At 44.1% G+C, this 20,984-nt stretch overlaps 1 protein-coding gene across 1 annotated transcript in view; it reads left to right on the plus strand.

Annotated features, from left to right (window-relative positions):
* LOC120027768 (arf-GAP with SH3 domain, ANK repeat and PH domain-containing protein 1-like) overlaps positions 1–20,984 on the plus strand; it is a 75,726-nt gene that overhangs the window by 42,595 nt on the left and 12,147 nt on the right. The window contains exons 5-18 of the mRNA XM_038972789.1: positions 345–394; positions 2,093–2,222; positions 6,060–6,145; positions 7,486–7,561; positions 7,682–7,768; positions 9,324–9,424; positions 9,675–9,744; positions 13,389–13,476; positions 13,826–13,874; positions 15,872–16,047; positions 18,078–18,211; positions 18,394–18,485; positions 18,814–19,000; positions 20,305–20,390. Coding sequence (XP_038828717.1) covers positions 345–394; positions 2,093–2,222; positions 6,060–6,145; positions 7,486–7,561; positions 7,682–7,768; positions 9,324–9,424; positions 9,675–9,744; positions 13,389–13,476; positions 13,826–13,874; positions 15,872–16,047; positions 18,078–18,211; positions 18,394–18,485; positions 18,814–19,000; positions 20,305–20,390 — 1,412 coding nt within the window. The remainder of the gene's footprint in view (positions 1–344; positions 395–2,092; positions 2,223–6,059; positions 6,146–7,485; positions 7,562–7,681; positions 7,769–9,323; positions 9,425–9,674; positions 9,745–13,388; positions 13,477–13,825; positions 13,875–15,871; positions 16,048–18,077; positions 18,212–18,393; positions 18,486–18,813; positions 19,001–20,304; positions 20,391–20,984) is intronic.

A 20,984-nucleotide genomic window follows, 5' to 3' on the forward strand; every position in this document is an offset into this window, starting at 1 on the left:
TGCATTTGAGAGAGAGAAAGAGAGAGAGGTGGAGAAGGGGAGGGGGAGGGGGGGACTAGTGAACTTGACTGTTTAAAAGATCACACTGTAAATCTTTGCGTAAACAGTGTCCCTGTGTTGTGCCTGAAGGCGAGCGCCACGAATAAAGGGGTCATGAACCCGTGAGGTTGGAAACATGGAGTGGTAGTGGGTTTACAAAACATAAATTGTTAGGATGAGGCCTTGGCTCCTTGGCTGCAGTGGCGGTGTCGGCCTATGTTGGAGAGAGAGTTAACACTGCGCTGTGGGATTCCAGATTGACCTCATTACTGCTGTTTACTCATACTCTGTCCTATTTCTTTCAGGACATAAAGAAGCCCTTTGACAAAGCCTGGAAGGATTATGAAGCTAAGTTGTAAGTGTGTTAATAATAAATGTCTACATTAGGGATTAACATTGGTAACCGGGATCCCGGACTGTCCCGGGAATACTATAATATCCCGAGAAAATGGAATGACAAGACCCGGGAAATAAACAAAAAAATCCTCCAATGTCGCACTAATGCAATTCCACAACATACAAAACATGCACGGAAGCAGATAAGCAAAAAATGAAATAGCACATTATCCATAAAGGTTGTCGCATGGTAGCCTTTAGCCGAGCATATTTACTTCACACGAAGTCGCCATTAATTCAAAGCACACGCATAATTGACACCGACGGACTGCACATGCGACCAGACTGCAGTTAATAAACCCTATTGGAAACCCCCGCAGTATAGCCTATAAAATAACGTGTGCCTCTTTGAGCTGTCATTGTGAGTCTTTAGACAGTCACACATTTGATAGGCCTATGCACAATTCACTACATAGGCATCTCTGTCACAGAGAGGCATGCGGGAACTTTCTATCTTCTCCTGTCCTAGAGCCTAGTTTATATCAATCCCATTGAAACCCCAAATCCTGACTCCTGTTTTGCGTGAACAATTTTAACTTTATTCTGTAATCCATAGGTTGCAATGCGTTATCAAATGTCTCTCGCCTATGCATGTCAAAATACCGCCGCTATAAGATTTCCCCCGCTTCTCTGCGCTGTAGGCGAGATTATCGATAAAGAATGTGTGACCAACAAATAGTATGAGAGTAGATATGTATATTTTATTAAACAGAGTCTGTTCTTGTTAAGATACCGTTAACTATTTCCACTCTCTTCTGCCAGTTATTCATGAGCTGATCTGCTATCTGTATAATCATCAGCTATATAGATTTTGCCAAATATAGGAGATATTCTGTCATTCGTTGAAGGAGGTTATCTAGGAAGTTTAGCAACTTTGGTCGTTTAACTGCCGTTACAAAGTTTGTCTGATTCGACAACGCTATACTCGGGGTGCGTCCTGAGCGCGTTCTGTGTCGAGATAGCCTACTGCCGAACTGCACTGAATTGAGGAACGTGAAAACGCTCCGAATTTATGGACGCCCTGTTTCGCAAATTCACATCGTCATTGACGATCAAGATAGTTACTCCATCATTACTAAATATCCGTTTTATTTGCTCTGAAATCTTTACATTGTGGCGCAGCCAAGCCGACAAGGTGGTGCAGCACCCCTCTTATTTGGAGAGAACTCTGGAATAGTGACCATATCTTGGTTTAAACAATTTAAATGGAGACTTCTGATTTTTGCAAAATTTCCCAGGATTCACAAGATAAATATGAATTATTACTGGTTTTGAAACTTGGTGGATTTTGTGGAAAATATTGATCCCGAGTGTAGATGTACATAACTGTGTTGTGACACCTGGGGTTTGCACTATATATGGTTATGTCTGGTTATGTCTGCGTACAGTTGTTTATGGCGTCATGACAATGTCAGAACAGATGGACTGTATATCACACAGAGCAACATCATCATTTAACTGGAACGTTCCACCCTGTGAAAACTCTACTTCTTCCGGAGAATTCCATCTGATTTAAAGAGTTGTCATGGACTTAAACACTATCTGTTGGTCTGTTTCTGGTTTCTCTAACACGGTCGGTCTGTCTGTCTGTCTGTCTGTCTGTCTGTCTGTCTGTCTGTCCGTCCGTCTGTCTGTCTGTCTGTCTGTTTGATTTCAGTACAAAGATCGAGAAGGAAAAGAGGGAGCATGCCAAGCAGCATGGGATGATTCGCACGGAGATAACAGGTGCGGAGATCGCTGAGGAGATGGAGAAGGAACGCCGTCTCTTCCAACTCCAGATGTGTGAGGTCAGTAGTGGACACGGCACAGACTAGTGGGCACTGATTAGGCACAAACTGGGCACTGACTGAGATGTACAGTATGTAGTTTTCTGTAAACCAATGCTTGTGAGTGAGCTGTATCCCTCTAGAGCAGTGGTATTCAGAATTGGGGTCGCAACCCCACTAAAATTGCAGTGGGGCCACCAAATATATATATATATATATATATATATATATATATATATATATATATATTATTAATTTGTATTTATTTTTTAAACACTATATATATAGTTGAAGTCGGAAGTTTACATACACCTTAGCCAAATACATTTAAACTCAGTTTTTCACACTTCCTGACATTTAATCCAAGTAAAAATTCCCTGTCTTAAATCAGTTAGGATCACCACTTTATTTTAAGAATGTGAAATGTCAGAATAATAGAGAGAGAATTATTTATTTCAGCTTTTATTTCTTTCATCACATTCCCAGTGGGTCAGAAGTTTACATACACTCAATTAGTATTTGGTAGCATTGCCTTTAAATTGTTTAACTTGGGTCAAACGTTTCGGGTAGCCTTCCACAAGCTTCCCACAATAAGTTGGGTGAATTTTGGCCCATTCCTCCTGCCAGAGCTGGTGTAACTGAGTCAGGTTTGTAGGCCTCCTTGCTCGCACACGCTTTTTCAGGTCTGCCCACACATTTTCTATAGGATTGAGGTCAAGGCTTTGTGATGTCCACTCCAATACCTTGACTTTGTTGTCTTTAAGCCATTTTTCCACTACTTTGGAAGTATGCTTGGGGTCATTGTCCATTTGGGAGACCCATTTGCAACCAAGCTTTAACTTCCTGACTGATGTCTTGAGATGTTGCTTCAATATATCCACATAATTTTCCTACCTCATGTGAAGTGCACCAGTCCCTCCTGCAGCAAAGCACCCCCACAACATGATGGGATGGTGCAAGCGTCCCCCTTTTTCCTCCAAACATAACGATGGTCATTATGGCCAAACAGTTCTACTTTTGTTTCACCAGACCAGAGGGCATTTCTCCAAAAAGGTATGATCTTTGTTATGTCGATATAGGACTCGTTTTACTGTGGATATAGATACTTTTATACCTGTTTCCTCCAGCATCTTCACAAGGTCCTTTGCTGTTGTTCTGGAATTGATTTGCACTTTTTGCACCAAAGTACGTTCATCTCTAGGAGACAGAACGCGTCTCCTTCCTGAGCAGTATGACGGCTGCGTGGTCCCATGGTGTTTATACTTGCGTACTAATTTTTGTACAGATGAACATGGTACCTTCAGGCGTTTGGAAATTGCTCCCAAGGATGAACCAGACTTGTGGAGGTCTACAATTTTTTTTCCTGAGGTCTTGGCTGATTTCTTTTGATTTTCTCATGATGTCAAGCAAAGAGGCACTGAGTTGAAGGTAGGCCTTGAAATACATCCACAGGTACACCTCCAATTGACTCAAATTATGTAAATTAGCCTATCTGAAACTTCTAAATCGATGACATCATTTTCAGATATTTTCCAAGCTGTTTTCTAAGGCACAGTCAACTTAGTGTATGTAAACGTCTGACCCACTGGAATTGTGATACAGTGAATTATAAGTGAAATAATCTGTCTTTTAGCAATCTTTGGAAAAATTACTTGTGTCATGCACAAAATAGATGTCTTAACCAACTTGCCAAAACTATAGTTTGTTAACATGAAATTTGTGTAGTGGTTGAAAAATGTGTTTTAATGACTCTAACCTAAGTGTATATAAACTTCCGTCTTCAACTGTATGTATATATATATATATATATATATATATATATATATATATATATATATATATATATATATATATATATATATATATATATATTAAAAAAAGAGAAACAAGAGTTCAGATTATTTTATGGGACAATGTACAAATGTTTTTGAGAAATATCATTTGTAGAAGAAAAGAAAATGGAGTAAATGCATTTGTTGAACCTTTAATTTTGATAAGAGCGATGAAAATGTAATTTATTGAAGGTTTTTTGTTGTGAAAATTTAAACGTACCGATTTTAAGGTTGTGTCATTAGACATTGAATAGAGTAAAATACCAAATTGTAAGAGCGATGCGCTCAGCTGTGCCATCGAGCTACTTCCCGGTGGGCGTAAACGCATACTCCACTCTCCCTCTTTACCTACAGATTATTTGCTCACATGGCATAACGGTACTGATAATTGATATATTAACTTAGTGCTTCACAATGGGATTCTAATTGGAGCCATTACGGAGGCGCTCAACCCATGCACCTCTATTTCTGTGTGCAGCGAGAGGGGGTGGTTTGCCTCTCTTGGGTTTTTAGGGTGATTTCTTACACATGGGTTGTTGTTGTTGTTGTTGATATTGCTTCCAGTGTTGTGCTAGAGGGGCCCAGAGTTTTTCCTGGGCAAGTCATATGGTAAGGAAAACTCCTGACCCTATAAGCTTGACTGATAGCAGTGCTAGTATTGTGTGAATTGGTATGGTTACCTCACCCCCCCCCCCCCCCCCTCTCCACATTACTCACTCACCAGATTAGAGGATGCTTTCAGGGTGAATCCCAAATGGCACTCTATTCCCTATATAGTGCACTACTTTGGCCCGTAGGGTACTACATACGGAATAGGGTGCCATTTGGGACGTAAACTCACTCTCCTATCCCACGCTGCTCTGCTGCTGCTGCTGCTGCTGCTAGTGTGGAGAGGGCCAGGCGATGCTCATCACAGCAGGCTGTATTACTGATCTGAGACCAGCCACTGATACAGTAGCATCCATCCATCGCCTCTCATTCCCACAAAGCCCCCAAACACATGCACCATCAGGCATTCACAACACACACTAAGCCCGCACCAGACAAATTTGGTTAATCTCTGAGCCGCACACTCGCAGGCAGACAAAAGCAATGTGTGTGTGATTGTGTGTGTGTTTTGTTTCAGGGTAGCACGCAAACGTGCACACACACACACACACACACACACACACACACACACACACACACACACACACAAAGATGACTGCATTGTAAGCAATGCTGCAGAGAAGCTTTGGGAGCACAGGGACAGGGGGGCTCAGAAGGGCATTCTGCCCTACATAGTGTCCCTTCACGAACTGTTCTAGGTTGGCACGCCATGGGATAAACGTAAGATTAAGATGATGTTTCATTCATTTGTTCGCCGGGCATGAATTTGTTGGGGGAATTTGTTCTCTATCTTTAGACTGCCTCGTTTAGGATGCTAGTCAGTGAAACACACTTTCTCCGGAGGCCCGAGTGATTTCTAAAAACCAAATGAAAAACACAATTCTCTAGTTATCCATTTCAAACACAGTTTACTGTAAAACCCGGCAAATTACATCTTTCTCTCATGATATTCTATGTTGGCATTCCTTCCAGTGATGTTTAGATGTTTACCACTTTGTTTCCGGCTCCCACAGACTCCATGCTGTGTTGGCAGTGTAGATCAAAGGATCATCCTCCAGCATATGGGCATTCTGATAGGATTATCCTTCAAAGTGTTCAGAAGACATATTTCAATATTTCAGACAAACACATCTTTTCTATGGTGGTTTAATGCAAGGGTGGAGCATTTTGCGCTCAGTTTCCATTTATGTGGGTGGGTGCAGGCTTTTGTCTCAGCCAAGCCATGAAGATTTACTGGTTCGTAAATGATAGTCTTCAGTTCAAATAAATGATAGCCTTCAATTAGGACCTTCAGTGATTGTCCACCCCTGGTTTAATGCATCACCATGTATAAGCAGTGAAATACTCCAAAATCATGTAACAGAGCATTCTATTTGATGTCAGTTTTCACAAACCACCTCTTGTGTTTTCTCTGCAGTATCTGATCAAAGTCAATGAGATCAAGACCAAGAAGGGAGTGGACCTTCTCCAGAACCTAATCAAGTATTACCACGCACAGTGCAAGTAAGTCATTTTTTTTTTTTTTTACCTTTATTTAACTAGGCAAGTCAGTTAAGAACAAATTCTTATTTACAATGACGGCCTACTGGGGAACAGTGGGTTAACTGCCTTGTTCAAGGGCAGAACAACAGATTTTTACCTTGTCAGTGCGGGGATTCGATCCAGCAACCTTTCGGTTACTAGTCCAACGCTCTAACCTCTAGGTTACCTGCCGCCCCCCACAGTACCGCAGTATATTCCTCCTTTACCATAGTGTGAGACCCCCTCCCAACTACTGAGATGTGTCTACTTAGCTGTGACTAATTGGTGGAAAACACTTAATGTATCGTACATTCACGGGAAAATATGAATATTTTTCAGAGGGAATAATGTACTCTCACGACTAGCTATTCAAGTCTGGTCGCGATTGCTATTTGCTCTTTCTCTCTCCCTCTCTCCCTCTCTCTCTCTCTCTCCCTTCTCTTTATCCTCTCAACCCCCCCCCCCCCCCCCATCCCTCCATCCCTCTCTCTCGGGTGGGGTGATGGTGATGCATGATTCACAGGTCTTGGGTAGGGAGGGTTGCGGAGTCATATTTAGCTCTCATAAATATGCATGGGCCTTCATGCCGATGCGTTGTGACAGCCGTGGGGGTTTGTGGGTAAATAACAGCAGTCCCCTGGCTGCGTCACCGACAGGCCTGACAGCCTCAGTGTTGCTAGGTGGTTATGTCACAACAAAACAATGCAGTTTTCTTGTTATCTACTCAACCCAAACCTATGGCTGTCCTACTGTATCTGACGCTGACAGCGGGAAAATCACTATGTAGAGACATGCCTTATAGAACGATGGAAAAACAAAGGTAGAGAAAACTGTATGTTTCAGTAGGATGAGTGGACTGAGGGAGGATTGATGGATGCCTAGAGCGAGGGAGATGGAGAGATGGGGAGAGAGAGGTTGTTAGTGGAGTTGAGAGGATGCAGAGCTGCATTCTGGTGGGTGCCACTGACACTGGCAGATCCATAATGGATGACAGGAGGTGCTTAGCATTCAGCTCTGGACACAGCCATAGTCAGCCAGAGAGAGACAGGAGAGAAAAAGAGAGAAGGAAAGCTCTCTAATGTACTAGATAAATCTCTTTGCCAAAAGCCAGAGAGCCAAGCAGTGTTATACACTGCATCAGTATCATTCTCATTCACCCCTCCACTCCTTATGACCTTCCTAATGCCTATATAAACATTCTATGACACTTGACATTTCTAAATGATGTAAACGATGCTACGCCCCACCAAATGACTGCCCTTTGTCTCACTAAAGTGAAAATGTCAATGGAATTCTAATATCCGCCCTGTATTCTCTTGCAGTTTCTTCCAAGATGGCTTGAAGACGGCGGATAAGCTGAAGCAGTACATTGAGAAGCTGGCTGCTGACCTCTACAATGTAAATACCCACCCACAGGCTTCTCTCCATCTGATTACTGCTACTCTACAGACTATTGTTATCCAGACTCATTGAGTGTTTGTGTGTGTGTTAATCTCACCCTGTGTATCTCCTTCTCAGATAAAGCAGACCCAGGATGAGGAGAAGAAACATCTGACTGCGCTCAGAGATCTGATCAAGTCCTCCCTTCAGCTGGACCAGAAGGAGGTAGGCAGGAACCAGGCCAAACAGGGCCAAACAGGGCTAAACAGGGCCAAGTGGGCCCAACCGGGCTATAGTTGGCAAACATATAAATTGCATTCCAATTCTCTACCCTTCTCCTGTGCACTCGTACACTACCCCTCGTGGATTTAGATGGAATGGACTGGTGTTCATTTAAGAGTATAATGAAAACTCCCTCCAGCCATGCGTTCACAAAATCTTTGCTTGGTAGAGAATCAGACTGTACACTCTTCACCCCTAACCCGTAACCTTTGACCCTATGGTGGGTGTACCTACTTGCTAGCTTCCTGTAGCACAGGGTGAGCATCCAGTGCTGTGCCATGCTGGTAGCCAGTGTGGTGCCTCACTGGCTGATTGGTGGAGAGCCAGTCACTCTTAACTAACCTACCCTAATCTCTTTCTGAGCACTCACTGGTCACTGTCTTATACACACCAACAACAATGTGGTTTTCCCCTCAGTCTCATACCCACATTGAGATTTGCTTAGTGTATGCTAGCTGCTCACTGTGTTTTGAAGGACGACACTGTGTAATAGTGTGCAGAGCCTAGCTGAGATGGACTGGGCTGCCGTGTCGACACAACTGCACGTCTCTGCTAGTGGCCTAGTCCCAAATGGTACCGTATTCCCTACATAGTGCCCTACTGCACAGGGCCCATACACTCTTAGAAAAAAGGGTTCCAGAAGGTTCTTCGGCTGCCCCCCATAGGATAATCCTTTTTTGTTCCAGTCAGAACCCTTTTTGGTTCCAGTTAGAACCCTTTTGGGTTCCATGTAGAACCCTCTGTGGAAAGGGTTCTACATGCAACCCAAAAGGGTTCTAATCTGGATTCTTCAAAGGGTTCTGCAACGGAGACAGCCGAAGCACCCTTTTAGGTTCTAGTCCCTTTTTTTCTAAGAGTGTATGGGACTTGTTCAGTAGTGCACTATGTAGGGAACTGGGTGCCATTTTGGAAGGCACTGACGAGTCATACTAAACATCCTGTGGTTTATAACACCCACATACTGTCACTCACTCACTACCCCTCTACTTGTATATATTGTACTGAACTAACACCTACACTCCATGCATGCATGCAGGCACTGTCTCACGCCTACGTCTCAGCTGCTTCTTTCACACTCTCTCCCTCTATCTCCCTCTCTACTCGCTGCTTGTCTGGACTCAAGTCTAGAAGAGTAAGTGTGCACGATTGGCATGCTTCTGTTGGTCTTGCCTGCGTTTGACTTCTGAGACAATTTGAAGAGCATGCACTCCACTCTGTTTTTCATTTAATAGTGTGTTTAGAACATGGCTGCGTCCCAAATGGCACCCTATTCTCCATGCAGTGCACTTCTTTTGACCAGAGCCCCGGTGAAAAGCAGTGGACTAAATAGAGAATAGGCTGCCATTTGGGACAGACGTCATGGTCCTTTGAACATCAAACATGAACCGATAAATAATAACGACCCTGGCCTGCACTCTCCGTAAGAGGTTTATTTGGTTGGTTGTGTGTGGTGATTTGCTGAGTTTTCCGTGTCTGAACACTGTGTGTGTTGCCGCAGGACTCCCAGAGTAAGCAGGGTGGCTATAGCATGCACCAGCTGCAGGGCAACAAAGAGTTTGGCTGTGAGAAGAAAGGCTACCTGATGAAGAAGAGTGATGGGTAGGTCACACACACACACACACACACACACACACACACACACACACACACACACACACACACACACACACACACACACACACACACACACACACACACACACACACACACACACACACACACACACACACACACACACACACACACACACACTGAACAGTACAGAAGAAGCTTTTATATTAATACACCCAGATATGCCAAGCCCTTATTTGATCTTTTGTTGTGCCTTGGTGTTGCTGTCTTCCTCCAGGCTGAGGAAGGTGTGGCAGAGGAGGAAGTGTTCAGTGAAGGGTGGCATGCTCACCATCTCTCATGCCACGGTGAGAGGCAAACATACCACACACACGCGCGCACATACACAAACACACACGCACCTGTGGAGGCTAGATCAGAGGCAACATCCGGTATGAAAAAAGCTGTGTTGAGCACTATCAGTCTGGCAGTTGGCAGAGAGGAATCGACATGGATGGGTTGCCAGGGCAACCCCTCAGCAAAACCCCCCCACTCCCCTCCCTCTCCCATTGCTGTGGTGAGTCATCTCTGAGTTTGCTGCTGGCTCTTCTCTTCCCTGGGCCTGTGGATACTGTGGAGTACAGCAGCACTGGATCAGATATTCACTATCTGCTGCTGGGAGCTAATACAAGAAGCAACGTTGAGATAGATGGACAGAGACACACGTGCACGTGCGACAGAGAGAGTGCACACAGACACAACTAGCATGCCCCAAATGTTGTATAATTCAACTCTAGATTGCGGTGGATCCCCCAAATATCATAATATTATCATCTCATTTACTGGATATATAGACACCCTCCTTTCAAGGAAATGATACAATGTAGCCTATGTACGAGCCTGCCTGTCTGCACCTCCAGAAAAAAGAAAACGCGCAGAGAATCCATGTACTTGTCTTCAGTTCTTTGTCTGATTGCATGTTGCAGCTCCGCTCTGTGTTTATTTCCCATCAGCCCCTGTGGCAGGCCAGGCAGCTGAACTCTGAGTGACCCTGCCTGCGAGGCACGGTGCCAGCCAGGCATTCTCACCTCAGGGCTCATTTGGTATTTGTTATTTTATTAGGATCCCCATTAGCTGTTGCGATAGCAGCAGCTACTCTTCCTGTGGTTCACACAAAACATGGAACATGACATACTGTGATACAGAACATTAATAGACAAGAGCAACTCAAGGACAAAACTACATAAATGTAAAACGTCACACATAGCCAACATATCAATACATACACACAATATCTAGGTCAAATAGGAGGGAGGGGATATGCGGTGAGGTGTTGCTTTAGTTGTTTTTTAAAACCAGGTTTGCTGTTCACTTGAGCAAATCTTTGATGGAAGGGAGTTCCATGCAATCATGGCTGTATATAATACTGTACGTTTTCTTGAATCTGTTCTGGATTTGGAGACTGTGAAAAGACCCCTGGTGGCATGTCTGGTGGGGCTCATCACAGCCTGTTAACGGTTTGTTAACACCCCCCCCCTCTTTGCCCGCCCGCTGCCCGCATGCCTGGGCACAGTTACAATGCAGTGCCCTGTCTACACACGTGCTAGCTGGGCACAGTGGTATTATCATATTATGACAGTGGGTACTGTACTGTAGCCAACCCAAAGTGGTGCTGCCTGGACCACAGCCAGTACTGAGGGAATACCTGGGATCCTCCCTAGGCTAGCTATACTGTTGTGTCTAGTGTTTAGGCTCTTTGTCCCAAATGGCACCCTATTCTGTATGTAGTTCACTACTTTTTGACTATTGGGCTTTTTATAGGGAATAGGTTGCCATTTGGGACACATATAGTGCCTCTGGGTCACTGAGTACAAGTTATCATTGTATCATATTTGGTCATTTATTAGTGGCACAGTTACAGTGTTCTGTGGGACTCTTTCTATTTTCAGAGACATACAGTAAATGTGGAGAAATGTAATCAATCAATTACTCTGGCCTCAGTGATTCTAATGATATAGTAGAACTGATTGATTTAAAGCCGTGTTTTAAAGCCAAAAAAAAGGTCACTTGAATCAACATCCTGAGATAAAACATTAGAAGAGATTTTTTAAAATATATATACAGTGTATATATACAGTGCATTCAGAAAGTATACAGACCCCTTGACTTTTTTTGTTGTTGTTATTCTAAAATGGATTAAGTAGTTTTTTCCCTCATCAATCTAGACACAATACCCCATAATGACATTGCAAAAACCGTTTTTTAGAAATTTTTGCAAATGTACACTACCATTCGAAAGTTTGGGGTCACTTAGAAATGTCCTTGTTTTTCAAAGAAAAGTATATTTTTTGTCCATTTAAAATAACATCAAATTGATCAGAAATACAGTGTAGACATTGTTAATGTTGTAAATGACTATTGTAGCTGGAAACGGCAGATTTTTTAGGGATATCTACAAAGGTGTACAGCGGCCCATTATCAGCAACCATCACTCCTGTGTTCCAATGGCACGTTGTGTGAGCTAATCCAAGTTTATCATTTTAAAAGGCTAATTGATCATTAGAAAACCCTTTTGCAATTATGTTAGCACAGCTGAAAACTGTTGTTCTCATTAAAGAAGCAATAAAACTGGCTTTTAGACTAGTTGAGTATCTGGAGCATCAGCGTTTGTGGATTACAGGCTCAAAATGTCCAGAAACAAAGAACTGTCTTCTGAAACTCGTCAGTCTGTTCTTGTTCTGAGAAATGAAGGCTATTCCATGTGAGAAATTGCCAAGAAACTGAAGATCTCTTACAACGCTGTGTACTACTCCCTTCACAGAACAGCGCAAACTGGCTCTAACCTAGAATATAAAGAGGAGTGGGAGGCCCCGGTGCACAACTGAGCAAGAGGACAAGTACATTAGAGTGTCTAGTTTGAGAAACAGACGCCTCACAAGTCCTCAACTGGCAGCTTCATTAAATAGTACTCGCAAAACACCAGTCTCAACGTCAACAGTGAAGAGGCGACTCCGGGATGCTGGCCTTTATGTCCCTTTATGCAAACTCCAAGCATGCTGTCATGTGCTTTTTACTGAGGAGTGGCTTCCGTCTAGCCACTCTACCATAAAGGACTGATTGGTGGAGTGCTGTAGAGATGGTTGTCCTTCTGGAAGGTTCTCCCATCTCCACAGAGGAACTCTGGAGCTCTGTCAGCGTGACCATCGGTTTCTTGGTCACCTTCCTGACCAAGGACAATGACCCCGATTGTTCAGTTTGGCCGGGCTACCAGCTCTAGGAAGAGTCTTGGTGGTGATGGAGGCCACTGTGTTCTTGGGGACCTTCAATGCTACAAAAATATTTTGGTACCCTTCCCCAGATCTGTGCCTCACAATCCTGTCTCGGAGCTCTAGGGACAATTCCTTCGACCTAATGGCTTGGTTTTTGCTCTGACATGCACTGTCAACTGTGGGACCTTATATAGACAGTTGTGTGCCTTTCCAAATCATGTCCAATCAATTGAATTTACCACATGTGGACTCCAATAAAGTTGTAGAAACATCTCAAGGATGATCAGTAGAAACAGGATGTACCTGAGCTCAATTTTGAGTATCATAGCAAAGGGTCTGAATATATCTGTTTTTAAGTTTGTATAAATTTGCAAACAATTCTTAAAACCTGTTTTCACTTCGTCATTATGGGGTATTGTGTGTAGATTTCTGAGAATGCTTTTTCTGAGAAAAAATTTTTTTTTTTTTTTTAGAATAAGGCTGTAACGTAACAAAATGTGGAAAAAGTCAAGGGGTCCGAATACTTTCCCGAAGGCACTGTATATAGTTTCTTTATTCAGCCGAGACAAAAGGACATACCCACAATGCCAAACATCAAAATATGAATTGACCTATTACTTTACCACCCTATCCAGAGTCAGGTAGGCTTGTAGTGTTAGTTTCATAGGACCAATACTGGTCGATGTACAGACTCATTTTCATAATTTCCATCAAGTAGCTAAATTGTCTGTGTGTTTGTGCAGTCCAACAGGCAGCCTGTGAAACTCAACCTGCTCACCTGCCAGGTCAAGCCCTGCGCTGAGGACAGGAAGTGCTTCGATCTAATTTCCCGTAAGTACCCCTCTTACCATAACCCTTATGCCAATGCAGCAGTTACTGTGGCTGGTGCATGGGCTGGGCGGCCCGTGAGAGAAGGGGCCTTTTAAATGACCTCTTATGGACATTCAGAAATGGGAAGAGTCGAAGAGACCATTTTGTGTCATAGGGCGCCAGTCACTCTTGGACACCTGCTCTATTTTCTGACTGGCTGTTGAATGGTGTCTTGACATTGAGAGGACAACCTGAAACATGCTGTGCTTGTGAATTACCCAATATGCATCTCACAACAGGGCTATATTACATGACATGAGTACACAGTGTCTGAGATCACATTCCCCTCTAATCTTCTCTCTGCCCACAGATAACCGGACATATCACTTCCAGGCTGAGGATGAACAGGAGTTTGTCATGTAAGTGCATCGACACAGTCATCACATTATAAACATTGTTTTACTGTAATATCCAACTCTAAAGGCAGGTACAAAGTAATACACTGAAGCAATGAACTTGGCCCTGATCATGTAGCTATGAGCTTGAATGATCAGTGAGATTTAACAAAGAAAGACAGCGTCTTTCATGCTCCATTGACAGGGTATTTGTATTACTTAGAGAGAGAAAAAGGACTGCTAGGTGCTAGCAGCAGTAAGGGTTTCTATCTATCTGGATCTGTGGTTGTCACTTGTTCAGGTGCAGACACATCATTTTTTTCTCTCACACACACACACACACACACACACACACACACACACACACACACACACACACACACACACACAGTTTCAACCACATTCTGCTACTTCATACCCAACGATCAGTAATTGTAATCTCTTCCAAATTCTCTGTCTTCCTAAACTGTCAGGGCCCTGACCTTTATGAACCACTGCCTTTAACCACGCTCACATGAACTTTACTGCGACACAATAGGCCTTGCCTCTTAGCCTCACCTTAGGATACATCCCAAATGGCACCCAATTCCCTATGTAGTGCACTACTTTTCACCAGGGCCCATAGGGCGTGGAATAAGTGTTTGAAATGAACCATTTATTATTGGAAAATATAACGTCCCTGCATTATGCAATCACACGTTCGCCCACCCACGCCTTGTGTATCGCAAGTAAACAACTCACCCTTGAAGACAAGCGTATACCCACGTATCTTCATACTCATTTCTTGCTATTTCTCGCGTGCTCGCACACACGCACACACACACACACACACACACACACACACACACACACACACACACACACTTGAATTAACACAATGATTGTCTCCTAGCCGACACACACACTCACACATTTTAAACACTTTATTTGAATCCACAAATCACATTACATTATAGTAGGAAGGAGCTGTGCTGTACTGTGCTGTGCTGAACAGCGGGTGGGTTGGCAACAGCAGCAGTTACTTCCTGGCTGACTCTTAATGAGTGCAATCAGACAGACGGCTGCAAGGAGTCTGTGCTGTTGAAGGAATTCTTAGGTTAACTAGAGTGTGTCTGTGTGTGTGTGTGTGTGTGTGTGTGTGTGGAGGGTGTTCAGATGTGTTGGTTGACACTGTAGGCACATTTAGATCATATCTAGGGTGGATGTAAAACAATAAGAACATAACATACTCTTTCCATGACAGACTGACCAGGTGAATCCAGGTGAAAGCTACGATCCCTTATTGATGTTACCTGTTAAATCCACTGCCATCAGTGTAGATGAAACGGAGGAGACGGGTTAAAGAAGGATTTTTTTTTAGCCTTGAGACTATTGAGACATGGATTGTGTATGTGTGCCATTTAGAGGGTCCATGGGCAAGACAAAGATTGAAGTGTCTTTGAATGGGTTAATGGTAGTGGGTCCCAGTCGCACCGGTTTGAGTGTGTCTTGAACTGCAACGCTGCTGGGTTTTTCACACTCAACAGTTTCCCGTGTGTATGAAGAATGGTCCACCACCCAAAGGACATCCAGCCAACCTGACACAACTGTGGGAAGCATTGGAGTCAACATGGAAGCATTGGAGTCAACATGGGCCAGCATCCCTGTGGAACGCTTTCAACACCTTGTAGAGTCCATGCCCCGATGAATTGGGGCTGTTATGAGGGCAAAAGGGGTACAACTCAATATTAGAAAGGTGTTCTTAATGTTTTGCACACTCAGTGTAAACGTCAAGGGCTCAAGATAATACCGTATACATATTAATACATGCAGTATAGAATATACTGTCAGATGGAGTTGGAGTTGACCCATCCCCTTGTCTAAAAGCCTCTACCTAAGAGGCTTATGCACACAGAAATCCCCAAAATGCACTCTTCTATATACAATTCTCATACATTTTTAAAACACCCTTGCTCTGTAATAACTCGTTTCTCTGTTTGCGTATCTGTCTCTGTGTGTATGTGTTGTGTGTGTGTGTGTAGCTGGATCTCGGTGCTATCCAACAGTAAGGAGGAGGCTCTGAACATGGCATTCCGTGGAGGAGAGGACGGAGGAGGAGGAGGAGGAGAGGATGGCCTCGAGGACCTGACCAAAGCCATCATAGATGACGTGCTGCGCATCCCTGGCAACGAAGTCTGCTGTGACTGTGGCGCTGCAGGTACATATGCAGTACAATGTTTATGTGTGAGTGTGTGTGTTTGACCACCACCTCTATGGATTTCCAAGGGCCTCATATTCTATATCGTCCCCTATATACCACTACTTTGTGCATACTCACCATTCACCTTGTTATAGGAGAAGACAACAACACCTTTGCTTCAGCATTTGATCTCGCCCTTGAGCTCACACATCCCTATGGGTACTTCATCATCTTCAAGGTTGTCCCTCCGAAATCCCTGCTCAGCCCAACATCGATCCACTGTTCTGCACTGTCATGGCTGCTCCCTATCTCGCTCAGTAGGTGACACCTGAGATATGCTAATCCAGCCAGCCTGATGTCTTTAACCAAGCAAGCGGCAAAGCAGCAGCACCAGGGGCCCACACACGCCCACACACACGCCCACACACACACACACACACACACACACACACACACACACACACACACACACACACACACACACACACACACACACACACACACACACACACACACACACACACACACACACACAGCCTCAGTTAATCACCCTATCCACCTCTGTCAGCATAAACACATGGAGCCCACTGAGAGAGTTAGCAGGCCGCTAGCGACAAATAAACTTGTGTTTCTTGCAACATCAACATCATTACATCACCGTGTTACATAATTCACACACATCCCCCTCTCTGGAGCGAGTTCATTTAACATTTAACAGGTCGATAATGCTCCGGTCTGGTCATCATAAGCCATACCCGTTGTTTTAAGCATGCTAACAGACACAGACTGCGTCCCAAAGTTACGGCATCACAGTGGGAGATGGGGAGCCACGTTTGAACTGCTCTTTGATGCTTTCTACTTCATTCTGATGCCTTGCTAAGCTGCTCTCATCCTCCCAGTCGACCAAGCTGCTCCTTTGTAGCTATGCGACACTGTCATACTGTGTAGAGTGACCCCTGGCTATGACAGGGCCCTAAAACGAGTCCTCCAGCTAGTGTACTGTAGGCTCATGTATGGTGCTCCTTTGACCCCGTCCGGTCTAAATTACAACTCTCTAGCGGAGTATTAGTGGCAACTATTTCGCAGCTCTAGAGCTCTCACCCCACCCTGTGCATCCTGTCATCTCTATGGCCATCTATTTTTTTTATTGATGTAACCTTTATTTAACTAGGCAAGTCAGTTTGCCATCATACGTGTGTTTTATTGGTGTTTCGTCGCCTCGGACACCTTTCCACCCGTCCGTCCGCCACAGACCTGTCAAATTCAGACACGCTAGCAAGCTTAGCAGCTAACAGCACTCAGCCATCTGTAAAGATAGTTTGTTTACGTCTGCGTAGCTGCGTATGGCTCTCAGGCTTGATATCAGGCTGGGTTTAAGCCACCTTAAGTTGCATCACTCAGGCTTGGCTGTGGCGTCAGTCGCTGTAGCGGTTTTACAGGGAAGAGCTCAAAGCTTCTCTAGTCCTCCATCGCATAGCTCTGCTGTCAGAGCATGTTCAGGCATTCTGCTTGACACAGAATGATGCAATGTATTCTAGTTGCTGGGCTCCGGTAGTCCAGTCAGTATGGCTGGTGCTCTTGAGGTTGCCGAGGCCCTCTAGTGGTATGTGCTGTGTGTTGCCACTGCTCACATTGATGGTGATGGTGGACTTTAGTGCAAACCGTAGCAAAACGTTTTGCAACAGAAAACGAAAACATTTATTTCTCATTGGACAAGTTCAGGTTGTCATTCCCTGTTTCAGTCCATTTTCTTTTTTTTGAAGCCTAATGAATACCACCCTGAAATAACACGTCAGCTTAGTACTGCTAATAGTTAACCCCCTTCAGCATTATCATTCTGGATTTCAAATATATACTGTATGTTTATGGTAGTACAAAAACATTTCAAAAAAATATATATATTTTAAAAAATCGGGCACTCGGGAACCAAAACGTCTGTACCTTAAACTTAAAATTCAAGCCCGATTTTGGGGGGTTTTGTAGCCAAGACAGCTATCCACAGGCCTGTTTGCAACAAACGTATGTTGTCATGTTGTCTGTGCCCTTAGATCCAAAATGGCTGTCCACTAACCTAGGCATCTTGACCTGCATCGAGTGCTCTGGTATCCACCGGGAGATGGGAGTGCACATCTCACGCATCCAATCCATGGAGCTAGATAAGCTAGGCACCTCTGAACTCTTGGTGAGTAAATAAAATAGATTTAGATTTTTTTCACAGTAAATCAACATACAAAAACAGGATAGAAATAAATCAATCTTTATTTTACGATGCGATTATGATTACGACAAAGCAAAGTGCTTACGAGCATCTTAACATTCATCTGTTGACTTGATACTTAGGCAAATGTCTCTCTTCCTTCACAGCTGGCCAAGAACGTAGGGAACAGTAGTTTCAATGAAATAATGGAGGGGAACCTTCCCTGTCCCTCACCAAAGCCCACTTCTTCGAGTGATATGTAAGTACTCAGCATCGCCAATAGCAACAACTACACGAACTGCTTAGAGACTAGAAACTCCATAGAAATTTGACCTCACCTTCACTGGATACATACTCTGGTGTATGTTTGAGCTTATGCAGTTAGATGTGTCTGGAAGGAAAAGCCACAGAATTAAATATAACACTAGAATGAAAATGGCCATCTTGGTCAGGAAAACATTCATGCTAGAAACTGGATTATAGGATCTCTATGGCAAAAGCTATCCGCACAAACATTCCAAACCCTCCATCTCTTTATTCTACTACTGTTCTTCTTCTTCTCCTCCCCCCTTCTCTCCCTCCTACAGGACAGTGAGGAAGGAGTTCATCAATGCTAAGTATGTGGACCACAAGTTTGCACGGAAGACCTGTACCTCCTCGGCAGCTAAGACCATCGAGCTGTGTGAGGCGGTCAAGTCCAGGGATCTGCTGTCTCTCATCCAGGTGTACGCTGAGGGGGTAGAGCTAATGGAGCCCCTGCCTGAGGGTGGACAGGTGAGGCTGACCTCTGACCTCATAGACCCTGGACTGTATTATTATCTCATCTCACATACTCATAAACCGTCTCATAGGATTGCAGATCTAGGATCAGGTCCCCCCTATCCATATAATCTTATTCATTATGATCCCCCAAAAATAAAGCTGATCCTAAATCGGCACTCCTACTCTGAGATGCTTTGAATGCAGGCCCTGATCTGGTATGGTGGGTATGATTTGACAATATGAGCAGAAGTCTACTGTTTCATATGGAAATAGTAGGTTGTACTGAGCCTGTAAGGAGGCTACACTGTACATGGGCAGTAATGAGCAGTCCACAGAGAACAATTGCATTTTCTACTCCCTTTACTAAGCAACGTTGGACAAGACAACATTGCTCAAATGAGTAAAGTCACTCAGTTAAGCTATCAGTACTGTGGCCCACTGAACGTTGAACCACGTAGCGATGCGGTGTGCTCTCAGAAGTAGTCCATAGGGAATAGTGGCCAGGGATGCGTCACTGACTCTGTTTGAAGGCAGGCAGAGCTCCCAGTCCAGGCTGACTCACTGATATCTAGTACATTCCTGTCTGTCAGTGAACCTGATTTGAGTCTCTCTCCCAAATGGCACCCTATTCCCTTTATAGTGCACTGGCCAAGGCTCTGGTAAAAAAGTAGTGCATTATCAAGGGAATAGGGTTCTATTTGGGACGCAGGCTGAGTGTCCTCAGCAGATAACACATCATTACCCAGAGTCTCAGACAGCGAGGGTCCCAGACAGAGACCCAAACAGATACCTCAGCTGTACTCCTAGTGGTTGGTATTATTGTGTCAGTGTATGCATACTCTTCCCAATACGTTTCCTTTCTGGGGACTCTATAGCTACCAGTCATTTTCGATGAAAAGAGTACCAGGAGACACACAGCAACATGCATGCTGCTTGAAGGATACATCCACCAGGGAAAATCTCAACGACTTGATGGCTGATTATCTCGGCAAGTGTGAGCGTTGAATAGTTCAACCACGACCAGGGAGATGGTGGTGGTGGCATTTGTTCATATTGGGAAGGGCGGGCTGTAGACTGAAGCCAGCCTTAAATCCTCATTTCAGTATCCGCTACCGGCATCGGTACATCCAAACCTCTCTATGTCATGGAAATGTTCGCATCACACTCGCAGTCTTGCCTTGGGGGGAGAGAAGCACATTTTAGGAGCCATTTTGTTGTCTGCAGCCTCTTTAAAATGCTGCAAAGGAGAAAGAGAGAGAGATGTTCTCTCCATGATGTCTTGCATGTCTTTTTCTGTGTGTGATCGCCCCCCTCAGGAGGCCGGAGAGACTGCACTCCACTACTCTGTGCGCACTGCTGACCAGACCTCACTGCACCTGGTCGACTTCCTCGTGCAGAACAGGTAAATTGCCAAATAAGGGAATGTGAAATAAAGTGAAAATAAGCATATTATGCCATACGTGAAGCAATGTGCTGATTAGAAATGGGATTTTAACAGCAGTGAAAACTCACAACATCATAAACTGTTGTGCTCAAATACTCAAAAACATAACAGAATACTATAAATAAATAGTAATTCCACCATTACGTCATGTAAAATTAAGTCTTAAATGTGAGATTTTGATGGAATACCTTCATGGAAGCCAGTGTTCTCTCCTCGTCTCCACTACTGCAAGAGGAAGATGAGCAGGGTAGAGCTCAGCACAGATTAGATTCCCACAAGGCAAACAGAACTGGGTCAGGCAGCCACTTGTTCCCCGCCTTAATATAATCCTCTCAGTCTTCTCAATGGTTTACTCCCTGCCTCGCTGCCCCTCAGGCAGACCGGGAAATGGAGGATCCTCAGTAATTAATAGGTCTACCTTCACAATTTCATGCTGACACTTGCTAATTGGCTGAATTGTTTTCCATTTGAGGATAGATGAAATGGGGACCAACCACTGACCTGTCAACACGCTATTGTGGCTTAGAAGTATATTTAGATGTCTTTATGTCC

The sequence above is a fragment of the Salvelinus namaycush genome, chromosome 33 (assembly GCF_016432855.1).
Source record: "Salvelinus namaycush isolate Seneca chromosome 33, SaNama_1.0, whole genome shotgun sequence".
Classification (NCBI taxonomy): Eukaryota; Metazoa; Chordata; class Actinopteri; order Salmoniformes; family Salmonidae; genus Salvelinus; species Salvelinus namaycush.